Here is a 22962-nt window from a genome sequence, read left to right on the forward strand (position 1 = left end):
ATTTAGAAAAGTGAAACCACGAATTTCATGAAATAATCTTAATTTCAAATTCACTGTGATTAGATGGAAAAAAAGACGCAGTTTACTTAAGCCACAATTTCTAGAATTAAAAGCATAACACACACAGGAGATGAGAAGGAAGCAGGGTACTTAACATTCTCTCTTATTTTACGACCATTTAATTTCTAATATCTAATAGTTTTAAGGGGAACTTGGGCTCCCAGTCCATGGACTACTGAAATAAGATACTTTTTCTCAATTCAGAATGTAGCTAATTTTCTCCAGGTAGAAAACTATGTCTATGAAGTGGTCATGCAAAATGGGAGCTCCAAACACCCTTCTAAACCAGCATTTGAGCATTCTGGTGCCAAATATAGATACCATTTGAAGCCAATGCTTCCTCCTTTCCTGTCTTTTTGACTATATTAATTTTGCTCTAGTAAAAAATGTAGATGTATAAGCTTAAAATGTTCTCTATTTCCAAATAAAACACTGGTAGAATTTCCATCGTTCCAATTTCAATAACATTTGAGTGTCCAGCAGCCCTAGGTACCTTTTATCCTGTCCTATTACATGACATTGTCCTAACTGTACCATCTTGACCCAGTTGCATAAATTTTAAATCTCTAAATAAAATTTATGGAAAAAGTTTCACCTATAAACCCTATCACAACTCCCACCACAAATCTGTCTTCCATCATAGTAAGCTTTAAATACCCTTGCAGATATGAAATAGACTGCAAAAGACGAAAAGACTGAATGGTTGAAAGAAATCAAAGCTTTCATTAATTATTGCTGAAAACATGCTTACTGCTTCTGATTGTAAGTATGGAAGGGACCACCTCACACACAGCTCACTACTGCAAAAACTTGCTATCACAGAACTTAATAAATCAAACAATCAAATCTATATTTGACACTACGGAGGTTTCCCCATGCCTCTTATCCATGTTTCCATGCGTGTTCTGTCCAATGATTTCCTATCATACAGGCTCAGGAAAAATGCTTCCCTATTGGTTCATTTACAGCTGCATTCTGAACAGCTGTCGTTACACTTCTCATGACCAGCCTGCTAATTTCTAGAGACCAGCTGAGACTCACCAAAAGAAGAATGAAGTACAAATAACAACAACAAATTCTCCTATCTGTATACAAGTATAAAGTATCTTTATACTTTAGAGTATTTTGGTCAGAAATCTGACAGAAACTGACTTTTCAATCTAATGCAGTCTATCCAATTAAGCTATCATTTTCCCCTCAAGAGATCTCAAAGGGATTATCTGAGACAGAAGGACATTAGTTACTTTGCAATTATACTCAGCAAAACTGAACAGCATATTGTTAATAATAGATCATGATGAAATCAAATGTCCAGACCAAAAATAATGTCACTCCTACTAATATTTAACACTTATATAGCACTTTATGATTTCAAAGTGTCTTCCACACATCTCAATTGATAATTTATTTTTAAAAATAATAAGGCAGGCATATTAATGTCTTCTTTAAATATGAAGAGTGAAATAAGTAGCTCCCAAATAACATAAGGACAACAACAGTGTAGATTAAGAGATCATTAAAAAATCAGGAATAAACAACAACAGTTCCAGAAAATGGATGATGAAACATTTCTCTACTCAATACAGAAAACTATATCTTCCTTAGGGAGGAAGAGGTCTGATTGGGGCAGAAGAGGCAAAATCACTCTAACAACTATTTTTGCTTAATTATTTTGTTATAAGAGAAAATTCAACATTTTCCTTAGAGGAGAACAGGGAAAGGGCAGGAGTATTCCCAGAAATAACTGTAAAACGCTCCCCCGAAAAAAGGGGTATAGCAAAAAACTCATTTTAAAAAGTTACATTTCAATGATAGAGATTTGTTGCATGCCTGAAATGAAATTTATCATTTTAGTAGGGGTGGAAACAGTAAAGTGAGGAGAGGGGTAAAGCTAGGTGGCACAATAGATAGAGCACTGGCCCTGGAGTCTAATGGTCATGAGTTCAAATCTCAGACACTTAATAAATGGATGATTTTGCTGTGTAAGTATACTGACCACAAAGGAATTTTGGAGCTAAGTCAAGAGAAAGCATCTCAAAATAAATTCAGTCTACATATGATTTTTCATAGATTATACAAAGTAAGCTGCAATTATGATTTAAAGTCTATACTCAGCCCTTACTTATTGATCTGTCCCACTGAGAGAGAACTTTCAAGACCAGAAACTTTTTGAAGGCCTCTGAGTAATCTTCTCTGTCTTAACCACTCCCTACTTACTGGACTGGTTAGGAAAGAATTTGCACATATTCCCTAATCCTACACTGGGAAATATTTATAAATTTAATACCTCCCACTTCAGTCAGGAAGGACGACTATATAAAACTCTTTTTTTTTTCTTTCCTATTTCCCAGGTACCCTCTGACCATATCATTTATAATCAGAATAAGAATAATTTGTGTATACAGGAAAAGTTCTTGTCCCCTGAGATTCTATCTCATCTGTATAGTGAATTATCTCCCATCTATATAAACATTGATCAACAAATGCTTTCAGGATCAGCACATTTTGGAGGTCTTAAATTTAAAATGTGCTTGTTTCTAATTTGCTGCAAGTTTAGAAAATAGAATTCAAATTTGTTAGAATCATATATAAAGTATGTGTAAATAAGCTCAGAGTAAGCAGCAGAAGCACAGCAGCTGGCCCTCCTGTGTTTTCATGCTCACCGAAGGCAGCTGACCACACTGTTGAAAACATGCTAAAAGGCATGAGAGCAAGCACACAATCCTGCTTTCTAAAAGCAACATGGCCCTTTCTTCTCTTCTCCCTGTTCAACTCTAGATCCAGCTCACTGCAATTCATCCCATTCATTGCACACTGAAATCTAGGCAATAGACATTCTTTACCCACTTTATCTTTCTTGTGTGGTGGATTGCCCAGACTCCTTAGGATGATTACAGATCTGTTCCAGGAGACTTTAATATAATCAGAACAATCCCTTTACATCCACAAACAGGAACCCTAGGGAGGGCTCATCACTCTCAGGGAACCCTCCTGCCACTCAGATAATGCTGGCTCACTTCCATCACAGTAGCTGTGGCTAGCGCCCACCCCCTTCTTAGTTTTAGGCTTCCTTTGATGTTTACTCTCAGAGGAGCATTGAATAGAGTTTCTTATTTTATTAAATCTTCCAGAGAATCTTAAATGATAGTCAAGGATGGATGGCAGGAAATACCTGGTTATAAAGGAGTCTGTAAAAGAGTTTTAGTCTGCAGAAAATTCAAAGGTACTTTCCTCAGCAACAAAGCAATGCAATGGAATGTTACATTATCTCTACTTTCATTTAATTGTGAAATGGTAAAGATGTGGTTCATTAATGAATGTTCTTTGGGAAAGTGTTTTTGTAGTCCCTTTAAGGACATCTTCAATTCCTGTAAGGATAACAACTCTCAAAAGATTTGGTATGTATAGGGCAGTAAGCATGGAGTTCAGCAGCTACTTATATGTCTTCTTTAGCATCATTTCTTAGTATTGAAAAGGTCTGGATTTCTTGGTATATTCCATTTATTGAGATACTTTGTATACTGGTCTCTCAACATCCTCCCAATTTTATCTTCTCCACCACAGATAGATTTTTCACCAATAAACGTATAGAAGTATACTGTTCTATCATTAATAATAAGAGGGTTCCTTTTCCTTTTTTTTCTTTTGTTTGGTTATTTTCAGTCATGACTGACTCGGTGAGCCCATTTGGGATTTTCTTGGCAAAGACACTTACGGGCTTTGCCATTTCTTTCTCCAGATCATTTGATAGATGAATAACTAAGGCAAACAGGGTTAAGTGGCTTGCATAGGGTCAGACAGCTAGTAAATTAATGAAGTCTTTTTCTTTTTTCTTTTAACCAAATCAAATCAATATATACTGATCCTTGATGGCTTCAATACAAAGGAGGGAAAAGCTGAGCATGGAATAAAATAAATTTTCCAATCCAAGCCTTTGCAAGTCTTTTCTATTTTTCTTCTGTTTGCAAGCTTTTCATATTCATCATAGAATGGTTTTCAGATGACTTTGCTCAGTTGGATCTCTTAGAAAACTTTCTTTAAATTGGTTTTGTCCTCCATTGCTTTGTTCCACTTTATGAAAGAAAACTAACCATAATCATCCATCAACCCTCCATGTTAAGTTTTTATAAACAAGTTTATATTTGAACCAAATGTTGCCTTTGGCAGTGATCTCCATTTGGCAAACAGCTCAGATGTTTGACTAAGTCGCTTTCTAGGTTCTTTTGGTCTTCTGGCTGTGGCAATTAATTTATGTTGGCTAAACTTCTGGATGAAATTATTGTAGTCAATGCTGATGTCATTTCTGTTGTCCCTTTCTCATTTTTTTTTTAATTTCTAATTACTTGTTAAAAGGACCATTACTTTGTTTCTCACACTTATTTTTACTTTATTACTAATTCTAATCTTAGTTATGATAATTATGTTAGGTGAGTGATCTGACTGTATCCAGACAACTGATTCTGGGATAATTCCCACATCAATAACAAGTCTTTTTGTCTTTGTTAAAAACAGAACCCATTAAATATGTTTAAAATGATTATACATTTATAACCTATATCAGTTTTCTGGCTGTCTTAGCGAGGGAGGAAGGAAGGAAGGGAGGGAGGGAGAAAAAAAGTTTGGAACTCAAAATCTAACAAAAGTGCATGATGAAACCTATGTTTACATGTAACTAGAAAAAATACTGTTAAGTAAAAAAATATAGAATCCATTTTCTTTTTTATGAAGTTTATTTGTGCTTGTCACACACAACTAGCTTCTATGTCATCTCCAGTTTTTTAGTTTCTCTTGTTCCTTTTTATTTAACCCTGTTTTGTCATAATTACCTCACCTACATTTTTTTCTATCTTTGCACTGAATTCACCTGATAACAATGTATATTGATTTGATATTATTAAAGTTAAGGAGAAATCAGTATTATTATTATTGATGGAGGAACTGTAGTTTCACCAATGACAACCTGGAAATGTGTGACAAGAATCACAAAGTTGATCGTACTCTTTCACCAAGCAAAATGATTGCTTAGGACTATTATTCTAACATTAAATAAAAGGAAAAAAGGATCCTAATTATACAAAATAATTTTAGCCTTATTTAAAAAATGAAAACTCTGAAACAACCCATACATCCAAAAATGAGAGAGTTAGATAAATTATGGTATATTAATGAAACATTATGAGGCTGAAAAAAAGTGATCTACATTCATATACACAATGCAACTGCATGTATATTTATATACACATACTATGTATATGTGTATATAAATATGTGTCTGTGTACATACATTGTAAGTAGCAGAAAAGAGGAATGATTTCTTACATTTACTTTTGGCTCAAAAAATATTGGTCTCCCTGCCATCATTCATTCACCCCCCCACCATGTGATGTCAGAAACAAACATGGAAATACAAGAATTACATCTGTAAAATAACACTGACCAACAAAATAAGAATAATCTACATTGATCACACACACACACACACACACACACACACACAAGCAATGGAGCTTTTTAGATACATAGATTCAAGAAGAACCACAGAACAATGGACATTTTTTTTTTAACTTTGGAAAGTGCATGCAATAATCTTATTTTATACGATGCTTGTTTTATTGGTGTTTGCTATGAATTCTGAGTTAAAATAACAATAACAAGATAAAAAGGCCCAATTCTTATGTTCTAAGAGGTACACAGAAAGCAACAGAAAACTACAGCTGGAAAATGATAGCATTACATCCTCACAATCATCTCTGTCAAATCAAATGCCTCTCCTTGTTGCTGGATCAATTCTACCCTCCGAGATGCTTTCCTAATTTCCTTCCTCTGAAGCCACAGTCTATAATTTGGTATTAGCAAACGATGAGCAAAAACAATGTGTCCTTTGTTGCAGAATTTTGTATGATATTTACCTTTTTCCCCAACATAAACTCTCCCTCTGTTTTCTCATGGCAGCTGAGCTGCCAAAACCCTCTGGAAGGAATAATTACTCGTCTCCACTTCCTTCCTGGTTTTGTTACATTCCAGACCTTTTGTGGTACGACCCTTTGTGGTACCAAGTGCTTTTACAGCCAGCTAAGAGCTGAGCAGGTTTAAAATGCAATTGCTGGAGGAGAGAGTGGCCCTTTCTTCACAGGCGCCAAACGGCACCAGGAAGCCTTCTGTGCTCACCTGAAGGGTGGCAGCTCCTTTATTCTTCCTTCTTCCAAGGGGGCAACTACCTTGAAATCCCATGAATTATTTTGCTGATGGAAATTTTAATTTATTTTTTTCATTCAGACCTCTATATTCAAAATTAATCATTTTAGGCCTGTATCCTTAGGAGACACTTGTATGTGACCTATTTGGAAGGCCCTGGGCTTCAGGATCTTAAAAATACTAATTTCCTAAATTTCCACATTCCAAAAGAACCCAAACCTCTAGATCCTGATGACAAGACCTATCATTTTAAGGTGATTTGTTTTCTCCCTTTAAGCATACATGTATGGCTTATTCCGTTCCTTGCTCTGAGATTAAGTTACTTAAATTCTCTATTTTTTGTTTTGTTCATCTGAATTATTTATATTTTTGTAAATATTCATCCATCTCATTAAATGATAGTTCTGTTGGCATATAATTGGGCAAAATTATTTCTAATAACTTCTCTGTTCTTTTGTTAACTATTTTTGCTTTCTTTTTTAAAAGAAATAAATTTGGTGATGGTTTATTTTATTATTTTTCAAAATAATTCTTATTTTTATCAGTTTAATGGCTTTTTTGTTTCTGACTTTGTTTATATCTCTGATCTTTAGAACGTCTCTTTTTTGTATTTGATTGTGGTTTTAAATTGTAGTTATCCCTTCCACAATGTAGAGGTTAAGGCCCAGCATCCCTGTGATCTAGAAAATCCAGGTAAAATGTTTTGGCCCTCCCTTCATATCAAAGAAGAAATTTGAATTATCATGATATGAAAATATATTGATATTATACTATGCATACTTCTGAGTTTCTATAATTTTTTCTGTGTTATCTACTGGCCTTTGTGTATTCCGAAAAATTCCCCCCAAATTCTCATTTAACTCCTTATGATGACATATTGAAACTGTAATGGCAAGAGTAGTTACTGGAATGGATAACTAGAGTTATTTTTTTAGTTTCATGCTCAATTCAAAGATCTTTTTTTCTCTCTTTTGTTGATGAAACAGTTTGACACAAATTTTTCCCAATGACTTTTGCCTACTTCCTCCAGATTTTCATGTACTGTCTTGGTCTTATCATTTTCCTTGATAAAATTATTATTTCTGTAATTTGTTCTTTGCTCTTATATATTTTTCAGGATATTTTTTGGCCTCCATTCAAGTATGAAAATCAAATGCTCTTATTGATTACTTTTATTGCACTGTGCTAGATAAAAATGTATTTAATATTTTTATGACACTTTATGAGGTTTTCTTTAATGGTCAATTTTTGTAAACCCATTCACAGCTGAGGAATATCTATATTCTTTTCAATTCCCAGTCAATAATCATCAGTGATCTAAAATATTTAATTTTATAAAATTCTATTTAAGTCCTAACTTCTTTTTTTCTTTTTGCTAGATTTGTGTAGATCTGAAGGGGGTGCAATGAAGTTTTCATTTATAATACTTTTATAATCTATTTTCCCCTGAAACATGCTGAGCTTTTTCTTTAAGTACTTGGATAGATGCTTTATTATTCAGTGCATGTACTATATTAAGTAATGCTATTGTTTCATTATCTGTGGCACTTTTAAGCATAATGTAATATCCTTGCTTATCTTTTTTAAACATGAATATTTATGCCATTCCTGCTTTTTTAATTTGTCTGAGGCATAAGAAATTGTTACAACTCATTTGAATTCTGCATAAATCTTTATGTTTCAAATGTATTTCTTGTAAATAACAATGTAATATTCTGCTTTCCTCACCATTCTTCTACTCTCTATTTAATCGATTAATTCATTTCATTCACAATTATTACTATTAATAGTTTTTTTACAGCTAGCAAGTTCCCTTATAATTTTTCCTCTTTTCCCCCCTCACCTCTCTTTGCAAAAAAAAAAAAAAAAGGAGGGGGGGGAGAAAAGCCGTAATATCCATATTAGTAATCTATAAACAAAGTGTTCTGATCTCTCTCCTCTACCTCCTTCTCTTCAACTAGCCAAGATAACAATTATTGGTTTTTATATTTTAAATCTCCCCTCTTTTGGTATACATTTCAAGCTGATGTTTATTTTACTTGCAATTACTTCATTTTCAACTGTACCCTTCCTCTGAAGCAGTATCCTCCCCTTTCTCTGTCCTTGTTGAATTTTCTAAAAAATTGTGTCTCTGTGTGTGTTTTTTCAACCTTCCTTTATCCAGTGTAGATAAGATTGAGGTTCATGAGATATCAGATCCCACTCTTCTGTTTTGACACACACACACACACACACACACACACACACACACACACACACACACATATATATATAGAATATTGTATATGTATGTGTATATATGTGTGTGTGTATACACACACACACACACACACACACACACACACATATATATATATATATATATATAATTATTATTCTGTACTCCAATCATGAGAAACAATAAGTTCCTCAACCCTTCTTCATTTCTTCTCTAGTATATTCTCCTTTCTCTTCCTTCTCTATCTTTATACCCACCCTTTTATTTCTTCAATGACTCTTGAATACAATGGAATTCTGAACCCAAATTATCTTCTTCCCCCTATTAAAATGAAAACACTTACTAATATGTAATCATATCTGAATACTCAAATGAATTTACATTACCAGGTTTCTCTTGTCTCCTGTGTTTTCATTTCAAAGATTCTCTCTAATTCTGGCTTGATACATCTTCCCCTGTAGGATTATACTAAGTTTAACAGGGCTAATTATTCTTGGTTATATCAAGAACTGTTATAATTGTTTATTATGATGTTATAGGTGCTGTTATTAATTTAGCATTCACAGTAAACTCTTCATCTTTTTCTTTTGCCTTCTGGAGTATAATACTGCAAAATCTTTCCTCTATTAGAGGTGGAAGCTGCCGGGTGCTGTAGGATCCTGGCCATATGAACCTGACTATTAGTAGAATTTTTACTTTGATCTGGAAGCTCTGGACTTTTGCTGACATTCCTGAATATTCTCAATTTGAGTATGTGTGTGTGTGTTTGTGTTTTCAGGAGATAGCAGGTAGAGTTTTTGACCTCTGATTCCAAGAAATCTGACAGTTTTCTTTATGAGTTCTTAAAATACTATATCCATGTCTTCTCTTTGGAGATGATTTTCAGGCAATCAAGTAATTCTCAAATTCTCTCTCTTTGACTAAAATCTATATCAGTTGTTTTTGATAACAAATACTTTACATATCCTAATTTTGATTTTGTTCAACCACCTTAGTTGATATATTGGCTAATTTTACTGAACTGCCTTTTCCTCCCTTTCTTGCTTTTTTGTTCTTTGTTGCAAAGGGGCACTTTCTAAGAAGGGGGAGAAGGGTCTTATTCAGAAATTAAGGCAATATAACAAAACAGAACATTTTTTTTTCTCTACTGGATTTATGATTCTATTCCTATACCAATTCAGACTGGCACCTGCCTGCTACTTTTATTTTAAAGAGTTACCTGGGGCATAGGGTGATTAGGGGAGTGACAAAGCCAGAATGTGAATCTAGGACTCCCAAGCTCCAAGGTCCACTTTCCATCCACTACAAAAACACTATCTTCCCAACGACAACAATAACAACAACAAAAATCAATAAAAATTAAAAAGAAAATAATTTGAATTCTAATCAATTAATCCAATCCCAACAATTCCCTTTCTTCTAGCACTGAGCCATCAACCTAATTCAGACCCTCATTATATCTCACCGGGCTCTAGTCATTGCCTTCTAATTGGCCCAAAGTCTCTGCCTTCTCCAATCCACAGCTACCAAAGTAATCTTAAGTCACAGTTTTAACTCAGTTATTACCTGGCTCCATAAGCTCCAGTAGCCCTTTATGACCTCTAGAAACAAGTATAAATGCCTCCCTTGGGCATTTAAAGTCCTTTACAAACATGGCTCCAACTTGCCTTTCCAGGCTTCAACAAAACCTCCTGTAATGTGGACTCTCAAAATTCACCAGCTTATTCTCAAACTTCATTCACAATAAACTCTTAACAGAATATAAAGGAGACTTCAACAATAAGATACTCGTAAGAGATACTCATGTAAGAGAAACTTACATTCTAAAAATCAGACTGCAAGACAAGGTTCAAGTTTGCATTTCATTAAAAGTGCTTTAATCAATGTTGTGAGCCTCCTTAGAAGGGAAACAGGAAAAAATATTATTAAAATAGGATTTCTATAGAAAAATTAAACATGAGCCATTAGTTATATAGAATCAAGGTTATATTTTCATACTGTTTATAGATCCAAATATGCTTGCATGCATATTGCAAAAAGGAAAATGGCACAATGAAATTATTTATATTATTAGATTTTAATTTGTTAATACTTGTGTATTAAGTTCTCTTATTATAGATAAATTACAAACACACATACACACCAGGTATGTCTCAATGATATCCCTAAAAAGGACAGTTTCACAGTGTTCATTTCTCAGAGACAGTGTGAGATTTAGAGGTGGCAACCCTGATTCTCATGGTCCCAAAAAAAAAGACAAAAGTATTTTCTTGAAATTTGGACTTCTAAATCAGGTGAAGAAATTAGATTGGGTTGTAGTTTGACATAATGAAAGAACACAGATCAAGGTACAGAGCTGAAATTCTGACTCTGACTCTAGTTATATGCTTTTGGAAGTTTGAGGGCAGAGGGAAAAGGAAGAGAAGGGAATAATCATATATGTGATGCCCACTACATGCCAAACATTGTGACAAGTCCTTGTTACAAATATCTCATTGGATCCCCACAACAACTCATTTTGCAGCTGAGGAAACTGAGGCAAACAGAGATTAAGTGACCTGGCCAGGTCACACAGTGCTGGTCAAAGACTGAAGCAGAATCTGAATTCCCAACTTCCTAACTCTAGGACCAGTGCTTTACCTCCTGTGCCATGTCACTATCTTGGGCAATCAGCAATCCCTCTGAATCTATAGGCATAAAAATACTCAGAATATCTACTTCACCTGGTTATTAGGAGAGAACTTCACAAATCTTGGTATTATCCAAAAATGAATTCTTATTATGGAATTACTTACCTTAAATGCATCTTCCAAACAGCGGCTAAGTTCTTCCTCTTTTACCACGATGGTTCCTGGACGTAATTCCAGCTCTGATGACATCTCTGGAGAATATAAACAGGGAGATAAAACCTCTTTAACTCATTAATTAAGAAGTCTCAATAAAAGCAATTACAAATAGTAGTCCAGTATTTGATAGAACACCAGAATATACATCACTAGGGGGAAGTCCCCTCTGGATGATAAGTAACTGTTAACAGAACTGGAAAATAATTTAATAGAAAGAGGTTAGAATTAATACCTCCAGAGTTCCACATGAATAAGCAACCTGAATATAAAAGGTCATATTATATATTAATTTTTAAAAATTAAAGCACAAAAATAGGTATTCTCACAACTATAGACCAAATTCTTTATTTTTTTTTGCAAGACAATCGGTAAAGTAGCTATCACACAGCTAGTATCAAGTATCTAAGGCCAGATTTAAACTCAGGTTATTTTGACTTCCCCTGAGCAAATCTAGCTGTCCCCATACACAGAATACTTAATCAAAGTATAAGGAAGATCAATTTCATGTTTTTTCCCCCAAAATCCAATCCTCTTCCCATCATTTCTCCTGAGAGAACATGAGGTTCTTCACTATGGAGTCTAAGAACCCCTTCTGATTTTTGTTCTCTCTAGCCCCAGAATGACCCAGAGAAGGAACCTGAATGCTGACTGACTGAACTGAGATCACAAAACATTTAGGTTACCTGGAATTAAAAAAGTTTAACTTTAATGTCCCTGATAAAAGTCTGACATCTAAGATATAGAGGGAGTTGACACAACCATAATAAAACCAAGAGCCATTTCCCAATAAACAGATGATCAAAAAATATGAACAACTTTGAAAAGAAGCACAAATGGATTGTATAAAAACATGGTTCAAATCACTAATAAGAGAAATATAAATTAAAATGTTATATTTCACCTTACACTCTCTAAACTGGCAAAGGTGTCCCCAAAAACCTATCAACAGTCATGGTAGAGAAACTGTAGGAAGACTGGCACCTTAACACAATGTGAGGAAAGGAACTCCAATGTTCTGGAGTTTAATTTGGAATTATGCAAAAAAGTGACTAAACTGTTTTAAACATTTTGACCCAGAGAGCCCACTTATTGACATAAACACCATAGAAGTAAAAAGCATAGAGAAAGGTCCAGTATAATCCAATATAATCATAGAAGCACTTTTTAATAGAAGAAAAGAACTAGAAATAAACTGGAATTTCACTGATGGGGGAATCATTGTACAAAATATGGTCTACAATTGTAATAGAATATTACAGTGTTGCAAGAGATGGGGGATATGAGAATTCAGAAAAAGACGGGGATGGATATGAAGTGAGACAGAGTGAAATGAGCTGAATTAGAACAATATTCACATTGGCTAAAGCAATATAAAGAACACTAAAAGGAAACTGGACTGGGAAGAACTGAAAAACCATTATGATCAAATATCCTTTGCCCCAAAGACCCAAATATTTATACCAATTCTTTTACTAAAGAACTAGAAATGAAGGGGAAGTACAGTACAGCAAAATTATGCTGTAGAAGTATAATGGAATAATACTCACATCATAAGATATGACAAAAGAGATGATTTCAGAGAAGACTAAGAGGGTAAAAAAGAAACTAATGAAGAGTAAAGTGAGCTAGGACAACAATTTATCCAATAATAAGTTAAAAAAAAAAAAAAAAGATTTAGGAACACTGATCAATGCAATGACTAACTAAGACTTTAAAGGGGAGAAGGGAAGAAAAAGGCATTATTTATTAAATGTGTATTATACAGCCAACCACTGTTCTAAAAACTTTACAAATCTCCCATCTCATTATTATCTTCATAAAGACTGATCATAAAGCATGCTACTCATGTATTGTTAATTCAAGGTACAAAATGACACATATATTTTAGATGGCGACCCTATAGATCTGTTCTGCTCTGATAGTGCTCATTTTTAATAAAGATCCAATTTTTATTTCTTTTTTAATTTGAGGAAGAATAAGTTTAAAAATAAGTATATATATATATATTTAAATGTGTGTGTATATGTATATATATATATATATATATATATATATATATATATATATACATACACACACACACACACACACACACACACACACATAAATTCCCCCATGGGACTATGAAGGGAAAATGTTGCATATACTGTCAAATATAATCACTGTATCGATTATTTTTGCTTTTATTCTTTTTTTTATTCTTTTATTCTTTGTTATAAGGGAGGTTTCAATTCCTAGGGCAGAATTTGGAGCTGGAGAGAAGTATATCTAGAAATGACTGAAGTTAAAACAAAAGATATCAATAAAACCACCTATTAAAAATAACAACAATAAGGATCTGCTTCTATCCAAAAAAGCTTTACTACAACAATGAGATTTTAAGTAGCAGTAAATCAGCCAGTCTACATAATTGCCATTCCCCAAAATGACAGCATTCAAAAAATCTGACCTAAGAGCTTCATGTTCCTGAAAAAAGAAAGCATATATTAATTACATAAAATCCTGTTTATAAGTGTATTTTATTTTTCTAGAAGTGATAATGAGTCAAGTTACACTTCTTCTTAGTCGCCCATGTAATCAAAAGCATTGACCGTGAAACAAGGCCTGTGACTATGGAAAAGAATGAAATTAAATGAGCCACAGAGAAATCAGACCGACAGTTCTACCCTCATTAGCTCAATGTTCAAACCAATTGAACTAATTAGTTACTCACAAGCTGTGGTAGTCATAGTAATAATAACCATAGCCACCATTTATAGCACGCTTTAAGTGCTTCCTCACAACAAGCCTGTAATGTAGACACTGTTATTCTTTTTCTTCTTCCCATTTTTCAGATCAAGAAACTGAGCCCCCCCCCCAAACTAGTAAGAATCTGAGGCAAGATTTGAACTCAATTCTTCCTTATGTCAAGTCTTGTCCTCTGGTCATTGGGTCGCCAAGCTTACTCTATTCTAACAAATGTTTATTCATTAAAAATACCTCATAGGTCTGTTGCATTATTCGCTTATGTGAACACAAAAACTAAGAGTCTAGAACTCCAGTTCTGAAAAGAACATTTCTGTTGTTATTCAGTCGTGTCTGACTGACCGTGACTCCATTTTTCTTGTTTTTTTGGCAAAGATATTTAGATGGCTTTCTTCTCCAGCTCGTTTTACAGATGAGGAAACAAAGGCAGACAGATTTAAGTGACTTGCCTATGATCACACAGTTAGCACGTGTCTGAGGCCACACTGAACCTAGAACAATGAGTATTGCTGACTTTAGACCCAGCACTCTATCCACTATGCCACTTAGTTGATTTTAGACATTTTACTTTCTCTGAAGATAATTCACATTTTTCACTCAAAAACTATCTCCCATGTCTGTGAATTATTATAATCCTTTAAGCAATAATAAGGAATGACTGGTTTACTGATCATTATTATTAGACTAAAATGAAATGACCGGTTTACTGATCATTATTATTAGGCTAAAATGACTCTGTAAAACAAACTCTTTCATTCAAGCAAAATGTCAAATTGTTCCTTTTTTAAAGCGAAGCAGAGCAACCTCTCCTTAGATAAGCTCTCCCTGAAAGGGGTATTCAATAGCAAATAAGCAATTCAATAGCAAAATAAGCAAACTTCCACAGAAAGAACAGAAGAGAAAAGAGAGACCAAAGAAGCTGTTTAGTTATCCAAATGGTTTTATTTTGGCCTTACGTGGCTTCTGTGAGATGAGTAAAACATGGAGCAAAGACCCCCCCATCCAGAAGGATCCAGAACCAAGAGAAAGTAAGTGGAAGGGGGATAAACTGCAATCACCTGAGCTCTCTCCCATCCCAATAGGAATGACTCTGGAAGGAGCCAGACAGACAGGGGCCTGCCCACCAAGAGCCAGCCAGGGTTAAAGGTAGACCAAAAACTGACTATTTTTCATTAAAATTTTGTTTTGTTTTATATTATATATAGCTTCTAGAACAAGGAGAAATAGCTATATATAAAAAAAAAAGTTTAATTGTATGTTAATATATACTGTGTAATTCTCTGCAAGCTTATTCTATGCCTTGTGTCAGACTTGGGGAGGACATGCAGGATCGGGGACAAGACTCGTGCTGAACCTGTAATGCCACGGAACAAGGAGCTTCCTCCATTAGTGCAGCTTAGCTTCTCTACAACTTCCAGTCTTAAGGAGGTGCCCAAAGCATCCCTAGAGTTTTGAATCTAAGTCTTCTTGGTTTCCAAATCTGTTCTCAATCCCTAAGGACACTGCCTTTCACAGAAATCAAACATAAAATGGACATTAAAACTCCTAGAGAGTTTAAAAATCAATTTAATTCATTCTTGAACCACACCATGGATAACTAATGTAAGTGGTGATTTAAAGTTTACAAAGCTTTTTCTACACAGGAGTCCTTTCGGCTAGGACAAGCCTAATTAGCTCTATTTTACATGTTTGACTGACTTTCAGACCACTACCAAACATTCCCACCAAAGTCCCTCAAGGCCTTTTAAAAACTCTTCTTTTTCTTTAAGGAATGATAAATATGAAGAATTTGGATAAACTTGGGAAGCAGTATAAGCAAAAGGATGTAAGAAAAAGCAGAATAATTTACACAATGAACAAAGTAATGCAAGGATGATTGGAACTCTAATCAATGCAGTGACCAGCTGTGATCATAGAGGACTGATGATTAAATGTGCTTTCTAATGTTTTACATGATTGTACATGTATAACCTAGGTCAGACAGGCTTACTGAAGAAGAAAAGAGAAAAATTTGAGTCTCAAAATCTTACAAAAATGAATGTTGAAAATGATCTATCTTTACATTTTTAACTGGAAAAAAATAAAATACTATTAAGAATGCTTAAAGTACATGTATATTTATACAAATTATGATAAGTAATAAATAAACGAAAAAATATGCCTTCCTTCCTCTTCACAGAAAGACAGACAAAATCAATGTGTTTCATTACTCTGCTTCACTGTACTTCCTCATAACAAATAAGAATTCTATTTGGGAGAAGGCAGTGGGAACTGACAGCAATTTTAAAAAAAGTATCCAAAAAATTATTTTATCCAAAAAAAAAAAAGCAAGTGGTGAAGGATAACTCCCAAGATTCTACACTGTAGTTGAAGTAGAAATAACAGGTCATTTTCTTCTGGCTTGTAATTCCAACTTCATCAGTCCTTTACCTGCCATACTTGAACATCGATGAATTGGCTCTAACATTGGCTGAATCAAGTGTTTTTTAGCCAATTGAGGGTGTTCTCTTGTCATGGTCAAGAAGGTTGTGGTGGCAACTCTCTGGAACTGCCGGGCTACCAATTTATCCTGAATGTGCAATAAATCTAGAATCTGAAAGGGAAAAAAGAGAGACATCAGAAAAATCACTGAAAAATTCCAGATCTTCAAGCTGCTAGAGCCTTTGAGTAACCAGTGGGTGCTTGATTGCCAGAGGTGTCCCAAAGAGACTATTAATAAATTTTTAAGCACGGAGCTATTTTAGTTGTTAGTCATTATTTAGAAACTGATAGCTTTATCTTCATTGTCAAATATATGCATATATAATTCATGCATTTAACAACTTTGCATCAGATTTTTCAATTTTGTCTGTAAGCATACTCTTCAGCACAAGGTAATCCTGGAGAACAGAGCACTCCAAGAAAACAGCTTTGAATTCCAACTAACAGTTCACTGTAGTGCTTTATGACTCTTCAGATTCCTACAGATGCAAAATGATCATTCAATCTAGTGAAAGGAAATTTTCATCTCTACATTCAAAATCTCAGGAATAAGATAACTTCCATTTGACCTTCTAACCCCAAAGAAAAATTAATTAAATATGTCACGTTGTGGATTCTCAACTAATGGCCAATCTTCCAAAGGAATCCATTAAAAAACAAAGAGAGAGTGCCTTTTCACAACAGACTAAAGGAGGACCTCACTAAACCATCCAATTGGTAGTAGCGACGGGTGGTATGTACAAAGGGCAGGGACTTAATCAAGGCAAGCTTATGACCCGCACTTACTGGGAATTCCTTGTTCATGGGGAATAATTGCAATCCCCGATCCCTATCACGAATGGGGTTCAACGGGTTACCCGCGCCTGCCAGCGTAGGATAGGCACACGCTGAGCCAGTCAGTGTAGCGCGCATGCAGCCCCAGACATCTAAGGGCATCACAGACTTGTTATTGCTTTTTCCCCCACTTTTTTATCCCACTTCTAGCCCCATCAAAAGATACACAGGGATGCTAAAAGCTCCTTTCAAGAAAAGAATAGAGAGCCTTCTGGAGGTAAAAATGTAATCATGACTTACCTGAGGGCAGATTTGCTGATAGTAAGCTTCTAAGGAAAGGGACTGTTGGGGGCAGGAGGACAAAATCTTAGCCACCATGTCACACTTCCTCCAGTCAGCAGCAACTGCCTCAGCACCAGCTCCACCAGCTGCTCCAGCTGTACTCAATAGATGAAAACATCAAATAAACTCAAGCAACTTACTTAAAACCAAAGACTCTGAGGCTCAAAGGGAAGTTCATTTATCAAAGTGTAGAAGAATCTGCCTAATGCAATGCATGCCAACACTGACTTTTTCTTATTTCATCAGCCACTCACCTTTCCTTGATGCACAATTTACGAAAAGCATGGTTGAGCTGAAATAGGAACGAATGGACCTGAAGTAGCAACCAGTAGCCAGTCAGAGGAACTAAGGTTTACGGGCTTGCTCTGAAGGATCGTGCTACACACTTTTATCAAGTGCAGCTTGCTACTCCCAAGACCTCCCTCTTATTTAATTAGTGGAGAGTTTTAAAAAATCATCAAAAGCTCCTTGCTCAACAAAGTATTTAATTTCTACCCATCAAAAATAATGTGACTAAGGAGATTAGTAGAATATAAATATTCACCCCATTCTTATAGGAATCTTCAGGATTCTGCACTGAAAAAGAACTGCTTCTTTAGTCATGAAGTAATGTCATATTCAACACCCTTGTACATTTAAATAAAGTGCTTTTTCATAAAGAATTTCCAAGCTCCTTTGGCAATATGCCCTAGAATGTCTGTGAAATTAATTGCTTTGGCATTGTATATTAATCTCTGCTCACCTATTGTTCGGTGAGTATAAGGGGCAGATGCTGCCCCTTTCTTAGGTGGACATTTGCATGAAACACAGAGAAAAACAAATGGTTCTGAAGGTCTGCAGTTGATACAGGGAACTGACAGGACTGGAAGAAAGAAGGGATGCTGAGAGCTGATTAGAGACTGTCTTCTGCAGGAGCTGAAGAGCCAGCTTTCTAGCACCATCTAGAGCTAGAAGGAGGAGAGACTTCTCAAAGGCTTGCCTGCCTTTCTCCTCTCAGCCTTTCTCTTCCATTCTTCCCTATTTGCAACACCAGCTCTCCACTTTATGAGCAGCCATAGTAAGCATGGGCAGTTAGGTGACGCCACAGTGCAGAGTGCTGAGTGAATGTCACTCTGGACCAGTCATTGAATCCTGCCTGCCTCAGTTTCCTTATCTGCAAAATGAGCTGGAAAAGGAAAGAGCCACCCACAGCAGGATCTTTGCAAAGAAACGCCCAAATTGGTCCATGAAAACTTAGACATAAATGAACGACAAGAGAGGTAAACCTCATTTTTTAAAGAATATTCTAGGGGCAGCTAGGTGGCGCAGTGGATAGAGCACCAGCCCTGAATTCAGGAGGACCCGAGTTCAAATCTGGTCTCAGACACTTAACACTTCCTAGCTGTGTGACCCTGGGCAAGTCACTTAACCCCAGCCTCAAAAAAAAAAAAAAAAAAAAAATTCTGTATTTACACCTTACAGTTTATAGATACTAATTTCACATAAATGATCTCACAACAATTTTGGGAAATAGGTAGGGCGAGTATTATTCTGTGGGCACAACAGTTTTAGAGAGGTGACTTTATCTGGAGCAACATAGCTAAGAGGTAGCACAGATGAGGATGAAATCCAGATTTATTACACAACAATGTGCCCAAATAGATTCCTTTAGATTAATAACAGAAAAATGAGGTACCATAAAATAGGAACTCTTTTTATTTTTTTGATCTTTACCTCAAACTATGATTTCCTAAGCATGGAGAACTCCTAAAGTAAAAAAAAAATACCTTTACCAATGGACATCAGCAATGTATTATCAAGCCCTTTGCCTATTTCTTGGACTCCTGAAGTAAGAATAGTTGTTAAAATAAAGTTTTATTGTCTTTACAATAACAGACAGGATGTAGTTTGTACAGACTTGGAAAACTGCCTGGGACACTGTGAGATTAAGTGATTTGCTCCTTGTCCCACAGATGGTAAATATGTGTTAGGGACACAATAAATCTGGATGAACTTCCAACCTGCCTCCTCCAAGTACAAAAACTATTTCAGTTAGTTTTCTTGCACTTACTTTTAGACAAATGCTGATCTATCCCATAGATAAACTCAAAAGAAAAGGAACCTAAAGTGGAAATATCTGATTTCTTACCACCAGCTCCTTCCAGAATGCCCCGGATCACAGCCTGAACGCCATGGGGTCTCATCAACCTTTCTGAAAGCAGCTGTCCACAAAGACGTCGGAGCCAGGCTGGAGCCCGACCACTAGTTGGCGTTTTCATATCTGAGGACATCTGAAGGAATGGGGAAAATATCTTTAGAATGTCATAAAAATAATAGTGAGATGTGAAATTTACAAAATATTTCATTGTATCCCAATATAGAAAGTCTTTGTGCAAATGTCAGCCTCAATAGCTTTAAAGGCTTAAAGCCTCATGGAGACTTTTGAGACACTTTGTATACAGCAAATAAAGCGACATTCTCTTCAAAAATCCAAAATCAAACAAAAAATAATAACAACAAAAACACTTTATAGAAATTAATGAAAGCTTCTCTTTTATTCTCAAAGGATAGGAACGGGCAATTTTCTATAGAATAAATCCAAATTATTGATAACCATATAAAAATATTCTAAACCACTAATGATTAGAAAATGAAAATCAAAGCAACTCTGAGATTCAAACTCATACTTATCAGATTGGCAAATCTGATGAAAAAAGAAAATTATAAACATTGTTAGCGCTGTGGGAAACCAATTACCTTCATGAACTATTCAGGGAACTGTCAACTGGTCTAGCCATTCTGGAAAGCAATTTGGAACTATGCCCAAAGAGTTACCAAGCTATGTCAATTTTCTCACTTATTGATGGCCTTATTTGGCCAATACCCCAAAGACAGCAGAGAGGAAAGGGGCTCATATTATGCAAAAATATTTGTAGCAGTTCTTTTTGTAGTAGTAAAAAATTGGAAACTCGTGTGGTGTCTGATGAAAAAGTTATAGTGAGTGAGTGTGATGGAAAATAATGATTCTGTAAAAAGTGATGAAAAGGGAGCATTTCAGAGAAACCTGCTAAGTATGAGCTGACATAAGGTGAAGGGAGAAGAAAGAGGAAAACAATTTATACCATGGTTATTGGTAGTTGTCCTTCCATAACAACAACACTATAAAGACAATTCTAAATGCCTTAAAAGCACTGATTCACAAGCATACTCCACAATTCCAGTGGCTTAATGATAAAGCATGCTATCCACCACCTGGCAGAGAAGTGCAAAATGGGATATATTTTAATTTGGGACATGGTAAATGCAAGAATTTGTTTTGCTAGACTGCATTTTTTGTTGTAAAAGGTTTTATTTTAAAATTTTTTTTCCCACTTGGAGGAGAAAACAAGAAAAATGGATTTTTAATCATTTAAAATTTTGTATTTTTTAAGGAATTATTTTAGTATCAGTAATCTCATTTTTCATCCTCAATAAAACACAGAACCTTCATTTCACTGAGCAATGACATCATCAAAAACAGAAGTAAACCACCCTCTGGGCAAAATGCCTACCACTGCAATTTGTATTCATCTAAACATATCAACATATTTAGGAACTAAAAATAAAAAGAGCTAATCAACTACAAATTCCTTCCATTAAATAATATAACAAAAGAATATTTTGGGGACTCAGAAATCAATAAGGAAAAATATCTCAGGCTTAGCAGGACCTTCTTTAAACTCAGTGTTTGGCTCATAATGAGAAGCACATTTTTAATTATTCATTTTTAATGCAGCCAAATACCCCATTAGATTTATATCCTCAAATGCTTCCAGAAAAAAAATTATTGTTTGAAAATAACTCTGTGTAAAAACAGAAGGTTTCATTTTGGTGAGAATTCAATTTTAAATAAAAAATCTTGATAATGTCTTTTTTTTTTTTTTTTAAATGGTCCTGATATTCCCCTGGGGAAAAAGTTCTCCTATCTACAACCCTTCTAAGTCATCTAAAAGAAGATTCCATTTTAATTAGTTTCAAGTTTCCTGTCCTTTGCTCCTTGTTGGAACAAGTTAAATAAATACCATCAAGTGACCTTGAAGGGTAAGGCATCTTCACTAAATTATAAATTGTTAAACGTAGCACTCCAATTATGCAATCTCCTATTAATTCCCCATTGGACAAAAGTCCCAGCACACATGCCCATGAGCCCTTTCTCCCAGGCTACAGTCTAAGCACCTGGTGAGCTCCTCCCTGGAGAAGAATCAGCTCCCGAACAACCAGGGGCTGGTAGACTTGATCCAAAATGCTCTGCAAGGCTTCTCTTGCTCGGGCCCTCTCTTCTTCCTTCAGACCCTAAAAAACAGAAGTCAAGGTTTTCTCAACAAAGTAGCCAGCCATTCTGTTCCAGCCACTAGTGGGGTGCTGCAATAAGGTGCTGCCTCCCTCTAGTGGTCTACTGACCTCACAACACAGCCAAGCAGTAAGTTTCAGTTTCCTGTCCCCATGGCCATCATGACCTGCTGGCAATGTACGTGTGTATTTGTGTATACAGCCTATTGTATATGTAAATTATGTTTAGCATATGTGTATGTAATCTTCTTTTGGTAAATATATTGTAAGTTATTTGAGAATAAACTATGCTATTTCTTTATTCCTCATGACACCTGAAGCAGTATTAAGTATGTGGAACAGTGATGAATGAACATTTGCTGATTGGTTAATAGAAACTAGAAGATTCCAAAGAGTATCCTGCACCAATGTGTCATCAAAATGATAAAAGACAACTTTCCCATCACTAACCAGTGCATAATAGAAAGATGTGATCTTTCAGTTCATAGTCAACAACTAGTATCTGAAAACTTCTGTAAGAGGATCCATTTCTCTTAAGTGACTTATTTTGTTTTCAATTTTCAAAGCAGTATGCTTGAGCCACAGCTCTAAGATTTTATATGATATTAATGGTTCTTACTCCAGAAGCCATAGTTTAAAATGATTCTATTTCTTTAATTTATTATCCATGTGAGATGCTTCTTTCTCTTGTGGACATTTTATTTATTGAAAGAATTTAAAAAAAAAAAAAAAAAAAAAAAAAAAAGAAAGGAAAGGTCATTTGGGTGAGAAACAGAAAGAAGCTTGAGAAGGATAAGAGAATTCTCAGAAAAGACCTGAAAGGAAAATTGCTCTTCAGATTGTTTTTAAGGCAAGATAAAGAGGTTTCTGGAACCAGGTGTAGTAAACACATTCCTCATAGCCGGAATACCGAGTGGCTGTAAGATGGTGGTCCCAGTAGTTAATTCACATAGGGCTGTTTTTAGGACTTGGAAGTTTATTTCTGGGAAATGA

The 22962-nt window shown here is 35.2% G+C and overlaps 1 protein-coding gene across 1 annotated transcript in view; it reads right to left on the minus strand.

Moving 5' to 3' along the window:
• Positions 1–22962, minus strand: part of TANGO6 (transport and golgi organization 6 homolog) — a 190183-nt gene that overhangs the window by 160305 nt on the left and 6916 nt on the right. Inside the window, 5 exon segments of the mRNA XM_074286127.1 lie at positions 11269–11354; positions 16495–16657; positions 17620–17756; positions 19790–19931; positions 21856–21972. Coding sequence (XP_074142228.1) covers positions 11269–11354; positions 16495–16657; positions 17620–17756; positions 19790–19931; positions 21856–21972 — 645 coding nt within the window.

Source organism: Sminthopsis crassicaudata, chromosome 2, assembly GCF_048593235.1.
Source record: "Sminthopsis crassicaudata isolate SCR6 chromosome 2, ASM4859323v1, whole genome shotgun sequence".
NCBI classification, from domain to species: Eukaryota; Metazoa; Chordata; class Mammalia; order Dasyuromorphia; family Dasyuridae; genus Sminthopsis; species Sminthopsis crassicaudata.